Source organism: Eublepharis macularius, chromosome 3 (genome assembly GCF_028583425.1).
Source record: "Eublepharis macularius isolate TG4126 chromosome 3, MPM_Emac_v1.0, whole genome shotgun sequence".
NCBI classification, from domain to species: Eukaryota; Metazoa; Chordata; class Lepidosauria; order Squamata; family Eublepharidae; genus Eublepharis; species Eublepharis macularius.
The window spans coordinates 41,591,100-41,600,535 of record NC_072792.1 but is presented as its reverse complement, the minus strand read 5'-3'; the positions used below and the strand labels follow the sequence as shown (position 1 = coordinate 41,600,535).

Sequence of the window (9,436 nt, the reverse complement as noted above, 5' to 3'; positions counted from 1 at the left end):
TCAGGAACAGCATCGTCAGCCAAGGGGGAAACTGCAGTGGGAGCAGGAAAATGGGAAGAAAATTCTTTCCAGATGATTTCCATTAAGATTACAGAACTGTATAGTTGGATACATGGCACAAAAATTAGCAGCATGACCAGTAAATGGGCCTATCAACAAGAACTATCTTTACCGTTCAATGAAATGCCAACAAGGACAGGATGCAGCAGGGTTCCTTGCGGGGGGGGGGGAGGGTGTTCTCTGTAGCAGTGCCATGTCATTGGAATTCCCTCTTCCTCGTGGCCGCTGTACTTCCAGCAGTGTAGGGTATGTGCAAAAAAGACCTCATTATCCAGGTAAGGCTTCCATAGGAGATGACGATCCATAACAGTCTTCCATAACAGTCCGAAAGAGGTTGGGGAGGAACTCGGGAAAACACTGCCATTTCTAACCATCTGCGAGGCTAAGAAAATTGACAGGCGGAAGTGCTTCAGAATAAATGTTAAAATAATTGGCTAATGTAATGAAACTGTACTAGCTCCTGTTTAGCAGGGTTAATAATAAGCTCGCTTAATTCTGTATTCTCTTTTAAGCCTCTTTTGTTCGGAACAGCTGTTCAAAGAAAGCCTCTTTTACAGGGATGGCTGACAAACTGCACTGGGCTTCCAATTACCCAACAGCACTCAGCCGCTAATAAGCAGGGCCAGCAGTTGCAGGTTGTCTTTTCAATCGGAAGAAAAATTGTTCCTTCAAGTCAATTTAGAAGATCCATTGCAAAGCATTCTTTATTTTACTTTGCAGCTGAGTTATTGTTCATGTTTTCTGTATGTAGTGCCGCCCCAGTCCTAGCTATAAAACACATGGTTTGACCCCCTCTTTGCAAGTTACAGCGAGCACACCTACAATCCATGTAGTGTAACTTAATTGTTCTTTATATGTGCGTTGAGTAATTCTCATTTTAGTCAGGACACATACAGTTCAACATGATTGAAAACTCATATTTATCCTTGTACTGGTCCCTGCTGCTGCAGTAGCATAGTAGTTAAGTGGTTCAGCTGTGAATCAGCACACTACTGGTTCAAATCCCACTACGGCCATGAGCTCAGTAGGTGGCCTTGAGTAAGCTCCTCCTCTCAGCCTCAGCTCCCCAGTTGTATTGTGGAGATAATAACAACACTAACTTGTTCACCGCTCTATTTTTGATTCTAAGATTTACAACACATCATATTAACATTTCATATGAGTTACAATATAACTGAGAATGAATTACAGATATCAAGTCATATTATCAGTGCCAATAAATAAAGAGATATGAGCAGTAACATTCTACTAATGATGTCAGTACGCATTCCATGGCTGAATATTGCACACAACAGAGAATAACCTTAGGCATCTTACACTGTTAAGATAGCTAAATCTTATGGATATGAGTGTTTCAGATAGACTGGGTTTTAAGGTAGGATATCCTTTTTGGTAATGTGTTCAAGATCCCTACAGCCTTTTATCAACTTTAAACTTTTCAAATAGTTGTGCATAGAAGAATCATTGACCACTACATCCTAGTGTAATCAAATCTTCTCTTGATTTCATTTTACATTCACTTTGTAAAATATCTATTATGTTATGATATGTTAACCACTTGTGTTTGGTTATCATCATTTCCCGTCATATTATTAAAGCAACTGAGGAAAACATTCGCTCCTCGGTTAAACAACGTATTCAAAAAACAAATTAACTTAAATTGCCACACAGTGGAATGGTAGTGTTTTTACAGTGGTACAGTGTTTGCAAAACAAAGCTACTCTGCATAAGTAAATTGGATAAAATATAGGAAAAAAATTAATAAAAATCAGAGTAAAATTTCTCTTTGTGTGGAACATTAACTATTTAATACTGAAAAACACATTATCAAAGGCAAAAAGTATACACCGTTACAGTAGAATCACGGAAGATAAGCAGGTTTGTTACGTCAATATATTTCTGGGTTGCTGGATTTTTTTACTCCAATGGTGTTATTAATCATTCACATTTACAAATAGTCATTGGGCAGGTGCTGTGTACTAGTAACAGTATATGTTCTTATGCAATGACTTCTTTGATCCAAGACAAAACCTGGATGTTTATTTCTAACAAGACATCCTCTGTAGTTCGTCCTTTTACAGCCATGCTATGATTTGCTTTTTCAATCCAATAGATTTCCTGAGGTGCTTTCATTTTCATTGCAACTCCTTCCAACAATTTCTATTTAAAGCAATGACAGAACAAAATAAGAGTTATCTTTCAGATCCATGAAAAATTCAATTCCACAGCATGGGTGAAGCAATCAATAGTTCTTGACATAGGATAGCTCTGGACATAGGAAAGATCCCTCTTAAATGCTAGTATTAAATATACTACTACGTCACTTCAAATGCAAGAGGCATGATTTGGAGAACAAAAACCCCTTAAACACCAGCAAAAGTAAGGACAGAGCCCTGCAACAGTATCAAACTTGCGTTTTGGTGGAGAAACAGAAGAAAATATTCTGAAAAACGACTTCCCCTGTCAAAATTAAATATGCTGTCTAAATTAAATGTTATCTAAATTAAATAAGTTGTCAAAATTAAATTCTAAAGATACAATATCCTTGATGAATATAAATTCCAAAGCAGAAAATGCACTTACATTATTCCCAAAGGCGAATCAGTACTGAGAAATAAAAATGAACGTGAATATAATGAAAGGAAAAGTTTTTCACTTGCCACTAATTGAAAGTGTAACTCAAAAATGAAAATTTCTTGCCCACAACCCCCTTTACTCAATATTTGAAAGGCATTTTTTTTCAGTCGTCATTACTGCACACTTAAATAAGGTTATATCCTCCCCTTCTGCTCTAATGCACAGAGGAACTCACTTTATCACACATCTCGTCCGCACTGCCAGACACAAATAGCACAGGGGACTTGATAAAAAATAAATCTTCATCTCGAAGTTTGGACTGAAGCTTTGGCCGGTGCAGTGGATAAGACAAGCATATCAGCCCTTGAATGAAGCTATCGTTATCTTGATCAGCTTGCCGTGTCAAAGAAGTAGCAGCACGGGAACCCATTGAACGACCTAGATCCCATAAGGAAAGAAAATGGAGGTAGGAATTTAGTAGAATAATTAGAACTGGAGCACAAGCAAGCAGTCAAAGTCATACTCAAGAACATTTAATAATAAGAATAGTTTATATACCGCCCTTCAGGATGACTTAACACCCACTCAGATCGGTTTACAAAGTATGTTACTATTATCCCCACAACAAAATACCGTGAGGTGGGTGGGGCTGAGAGAGCTCCAGAAAGCCATAAGTAGCCCAAGGTCGCCTGGCGGGCTTCAAGTGGAGGAGTAGGGAATCAAACCCGGTCCTCCAGATTACAGTCCTATGCTCTTAACCACTACACCAAACTGGCTATTTATTTAGATAGTAGGAAAGATAAGGTTAGGGCACTTCTGGAAGGTTAAAGTTGCAGGCTGAGATTACCGGTTGTCCATAGGTTAGGCCAAACAGCAGCACTTCAATTGAATCTAAGTGTTTAATAATCTCAGAACAAACAATGCCAAAGGGCAGCTTTCCACAGCCAAGCTAGCTGGATATTTTATTTCATGATTAAAATTCAGTCATTCAAAATGGTCTGCTTCTGCCTATTCTGCTCAATAAACACCTACCACAACAATTCTTAAACAATGGTTTACCTGACCTCCTGGAGTTTAGCAGAACAGGTGGCGTGGTTATGGACCAAAGGTGTAGAGACTAATGCTAACAAAATGGAGGTTGCATGGTCATGGCACTAATGTTTATTCTAAAAAGAAAGGCTGTATTGGCCTTTTAAGCTGATCACTGAATCCAATAAGCTACACTGTAATCAACAGGCTGGATCCAGTCGAACATTTCCAAAGGTGTTGGGGGGATGTGATTTTGCTGATTACCCTGCACTGCAGACCTCTGACTCTCCCCTCATGCTCTTCCTGGTGTCCTCCATCCAGGAGGCAGCATTTGAGGAGGCATCTGGAGCTGCAGCAGGAGAGGGGAGGTAAAGAAGTTGTGCTCTGCTGATGAAATTCCTTCCGTCAATGGTAGTTTTCATTGGGATTCAAGCCAATAATTCCAAAGGTTGTCTAGTTCCACCCACCCACCCACCCCCGCTCCCAACCCATGACTATCTACTGAATTCTAAATAGGAATTTAAGCATAAATACTGCAACGAAACTAAGGCTTGCAGTTGCACAATGTTCTTCATGCCCCTTAGCAAATAGGAGGCAAATGAGTTGTGTGTGTAAAGTGCCATCAAGTCACAGCTGACTTATGATGATCTCATAGGGTTTTCAAGGCAAGAGACATTAAGAGGTTTGCCATTACCTTTCTCTGCATAGCACCCCTGGAATTTCTTGGTGACCCTGCACAGCTTCCAAGAACTGATCAGACTGGGCTAGCCTGGGCATCAATTAAAAATTTGGAGGTGATTGGAACGAATTATTTGTTTATGTTTGAGTTCCAGTGCCTTAAAACAACATAAGCACAAAGTCTAAAGATCCTGGAATGTAAGTATTCTGGTTTCAATCAAAAAACATTTCTCATCTTATTTTCCAAGTAAACAGAATAGTGGACTGTGGGATTTTAATTTGAAATCAGTAGAATTTTACAATAGACTAAACGCATTTCTTACCTGCAAGAAAAACGCCTGAAATGTTATAGTCACTAGAAGATCTTAAATATTCCTGGAATGGGAGGAACACACACATTGTTAATTGCTTCAGCAACTGAAGGGTAAAGATTCTAATAGGTCTATCAGTAAATAAGAAAACAAGCAAGTTGTATCACATTTGTCTAGCAGGTAAAGATCTCTCTTAAAAGATGCTCATGGCAACACGCAAAATGCCAAGTCTGCTTTACAAACCTTCAACTGAACAAATATGCAAGAATGGAACAGGAAATGCCTGCAGTACACTCACATTTGTATGCAGTAGATCCAGAGGAGTTAGCCGTGTTAGTCTGTAGTAGCAAAATCAAAAAGAGTCCAGTAGCACCTTTAAGACTAACCAATTTTATTGTAGCATAAGCTTTCGAGAATCAAGTTCTCTTCATCAGATGCCTGATCATCAGGCATCTGATGAAGAGAACTTGATTCTCGAAAGCTTATGCTACAATAAAATTGGTTAGTCTTAAAGGTGCTACTGGACTCTTTTTGATTTGTATGCAGGGAAACTGAAACAACTTAGATCAGACCACAGAATAAAAACCTGACCAATTTGCCTCGGTCTCTCCCAATTATGTGTGAAGCAGGGGGATGATTTTAAGAATTAAAGTGGTCTGCAGGAGAGGAGAGCTGGGTGGCTAACAGTTCAATTGAAATCAATGCCCTTAGACTGGAGTAGTTCTTCTTAGGATTGCCCTGTAAGGGCAAGAATTCATTTTCAGCTTCTGTTCTTATTTAATTAAAACCCAACTCACAAGGATTAGTCATGCAAGAAAACTGTAAAATTGTACAATTACTTGTAAAAAGCACTTTAAAGAATATGCCATATAAACAAGCTCAAAGGAAAGCACAGACTACAAATTATATAAATGTGAGGTATTTCTACCCCATTTTTTACCTAGCGCAGACCCACGGCAGCTTATAAAATCCTTCTCCCCCTTATCTCCCAAACAAGAACCCTCTCAGTTAGGTTAGGATGAGATACAGACAATGGTTTTATGGTTTTAAATTGTATAAATGATTTTAAACTTAGTTGTAATCTGCCCTGAGCCTGCTGATGTGGGGAGGGCAGAATATAAATTGAATATAAATAAAAATTAAATAAAAATGACTGCCCCAAGGTCACACTGCAAGCTTCCACGGCAGAGTGCAGATTCAGATCTGGTTCTTCCAGATCCTAGTCTAATCACAACACTACAGAGGCTCTCTTATTAATAATCATAACTGAAATAAAGACTAGGTTTATGTTCACATTTATGATTTTAAGAATAAAAGTGAACCTATTCCTTCCCTTCTGTCAAGATTTAAATTTTAAGTTCCTTGAAGCAGGGGCTAGTTATTATTTCTTGTTACTCTATAAGGCACTATTTGGTTTGATACTGATATAAATAATCAGTACACTTGAAACTTCTGCACTTCTTGACCTGAAAACAACATGTGGATTTTTCGTACCAGAACAGCCTTATATGCTTTAGTTCGATAGACAAGGTTCAGGCTTTTGCAGGTAAACCTAAGGCACAGAAATCCATGACAGACAAGGTAGTTTGCCAAAGATATCAGATGAGAAAAATTCATATCGCCAGATGCTCCATGAGTAAGAATTACAGCATGTGGTAGAATCTTCTCAGGGATGGAAAAAGCAGCATCTAGATACTTGCTTCCAAAAGGTATTTTCACCTGAGCCTAGAAATAAAAATACTGAAATCAATAAACATATTTCTATCCAGAACACACACACTGTCCTTCTAAAGGTGTTATCCCGAGCCAAATTTGACATAGGAGAAGACTATTATTAATTAATAAAAAGAAGAAAAACTACACTCAAGATAAGAATACAGAAAAAATATTACTTAGTAAGTTAATCAAACAGAGTCAAAACCCCAAACATGGCCAGAATATACTCCTTAAGTATAGAACATCAAAAGCAGCTGAAAATGAGGTAAAGAAGGGGGGGAGGGAGGAGTCAAGGTCTCAAGTCCCTGAGACCTTATAAATTCCCAGAGGGCAATATTTTGGGGGTTGGGGGGGAGGGGGGAGATTTCTAGATTCTTCCTCCCTCCAAAGATTCTTCACAGACCCTCAGTTTCTTAAGTCTATTTAGATCTAATTTTCTCTGTTCCCATCAATCACATACTTTTGCAACTTTATGCTCCCCAGATGATTAGTGTCTTTTGGCATGCATTTAAATGCCAGCTAATAAGAATTTTTGTGTACTAGTAATTTTAATAATTTTCATCAAGACTGTTTTAAATAGGTTCTTTAAATTTAATATTATCTACATTATAAGCATACCTCTGTATAGTTATCCATTTTCTTTTTTGCAAACTTGCAATGTCATAGATATCTTCCACTGTCACTAAAATAAAAGTAACCAAAAGTTAAAATGACTGTAATCCAACAAGGTAGCTCTGCATGTGCAAATGTGGCCGGCTGCTTGGGGCACAATTACACAAGATGCGAGAAAGCCATAATCAGACCCCTGGATGTCTTCAGTTTTAAAAGTAATAATGGGTAAAGGGAAGGCCAAGTCCTTCTGGCCCAGCATCATAATCTTGAGCCTCCCCTCCCAATACTTTTAAACGAAATGGAAGATTTCAAGAGGTTTGACCCTGGAGTTCCAGTATATTGTCTCAGACTCCACAAAGGCTCAATTAATGCCTGTCTACTCATCAGTCTATAGATTCTTCCTCTCCTGTGCATAAGAATTTCTCCTTTTGAGAATGAAAGTATCTTCCTGAAATTATCAGAACAATGCACTAAAAGTATATAATGTATTAAAAACATATTATGTACTAAAACATAAAACAGATACAAAAAATTAGTGATGCAAAAATTGAAGCAGTGCGAATAATGCGTGGAACAGCACTGGTTCCTTTACATCAGGCAGACTGAGGCGCCCCTTGACGCAATAATACTCCTATTTATGAAGTAAATGGGTTGAAACAAGACCCCGCCCTGTGCCCTGTATAAGTTACACATCTCTGTATTTGTGACTTTCAGTGCCTTTGGCATCTACCAGCTGAAGACACACTTCATGCACCAGACGAAGTGGACTCTACTCCATCACTACTCAATAAACTTGTTTAAGGTGCTTCAAAGGCTACAACGTTTTTGTTCTGTTGCTGCTGAAGTAGACCAACACCACTATGCAATTTAGGTACAGACAGCGTGCTACCTCCTTCATAATAAACTATTTAAAACTTTGTAAAAAAATTAACTAAGGAAATTTCCCTCAGAACAGCCGCTAGCAGACCTTCCTCTCCCCTCCTCCTCTTGCCCTTCCATTCCCTCTCCCCCTCCTAGGCTTCCCTTTCCTGTGAAAGAGCCAAATAAGGTGCACGCTGGGAGTTGTAGTCCAGATGTGAGAACACGTTTGCGCTTTTCCTTCGCTTCCCCGTTTCCCACCCCGGGGAACGGTGGAGGGCCCCAAAAGGGGCCATTGCCTCGGTCTTCACCACGCCTCTCGCTCCGCCCCATCCCTCGCAGCGCGCCTTTTTTGCTTTGCGTAGGATTTGATTTTGAAGGATGAGGGTAGAGGGGTGGTGTAATATTTTTAGCCTCAGGTTTTTTAAAAAAATTATGCATAGAATCCACATGTAAAATATCAGAATCATAATAAACATAGTAAATAATGCGAATACTTAATATCTTATGGCACTAAAGTTTGTACAACCCTCCCCACATTTCCAGCAGGCTCAGGGGGGATACAGACCAGAACTCCTTACTTGGCATTTTTTCATGGTTTTACTTTATTACAGTATTTAATAAACAATTGTGAACTTCAAATATAAATTTCCTGAGACTTTATGACCTTTATAAATATATTTGTATGTCTCAAGTTTATCTATGAGCATCCTAAACCGTTCTTTACTGAGTCAAGCATGTCCCATTTTAATCTTACATTTTATCACAGAATCATATATGAGTCCCTGTCCCAGTCTTTGGAAACAACAACAGCCTTGTGAGGTTGGCTTGACAGAAAATGACTGATTGTCCAGGATGCTTTTATGGCTGAATGTGGAATCAAGTTTTAGTTAATTCAATAGTAATTATTAATTGATTGACTTCATTCATGGGATGTTAATTTATTTCAATAACTGAACAAGTTGCCAGTCCCCAGATGGCAGTGAGGGAACCCCTGCCGCCAGCCACTGCCGGCTGCTGCCCCACACCTAGGGTTGTTAGCCTCTGAGTGGTAACTGGAGATCTCCTAGAATGAGAACTGATCTCTGAGAGCCAAGCTACAAGTGACGCCTTACACAGGTTGGACACTTGTCAGCTTCCCTCAAGTTTTGATGGGAAATGTAGGCGTCCTGGTTTTATAGCTTGGCTCTCCATTACAGCTGCAAGACCAGGATGCCTACATTTCCCATCAAAACTTGAGGGAAGCTGACAAGTGTCCAACCTGTGTCAGGTGTCACTTGTAGCTTGGCTCTGAGTCATAGAGATAAGTTTCCCTGGAGAGAATGGTTGCTTTGGAGGGTGGAATCTATGGCATTAAACCCTGTTCCCTCCCCTCCTCAAACCCTGTTCCCTCTAAGCTCCACCCCCCAAATCTCCAGGAATTTACCAGCCTAGAGCTGGCAACTCTACCCCCATGACTGCTCACCTTGCTACAGAGTTCCCAGGTCTTTATACCCTTCCAGTGGAAGGGGTACCTGGACCTGGTAGTCGCCAGGATGACAATCTTCGCACACACACTCCTGACACTGACATGATAGCATCGCACCGGTGATGGG

The 9,436-nt window shown here is 39.6% G+C and overlaps 1 protein-coding gene across 1 annotated transcript; it reads right to left on the bottom strand.

Moving 5' to 3' along the window:
- Positions 1–1,270: 1,270 nt before the first annotated feature.
- Positions 1,271–7,992, bottom strand: TEX30 (testis expressed 30). The gene is made up of 6 exons (XM_054974275.1): positions 7,951–7,992; positions 6,990–7,053; positions 6,150–6,380; positions 4,668–4,719; positions 2,873–3,075; positions 1,271–2,220 (listed from the first exon to the last, which is right to left on the bottom strand). Exons 2-6 carry the CDS (start codon positions 7,005–7,007, stop codon positions 2,059–2,061), a joined length of 666 nt encoding a protein of 221 aa, XP_054830250.1. The 5' UTR covers positions 7,008–7,053; positions 7,951–7,992; the 3' UTR covers positions 1,271–2,058.
- Positions 7,993–9,436: the final 1,444 nt, after the last annotated feature.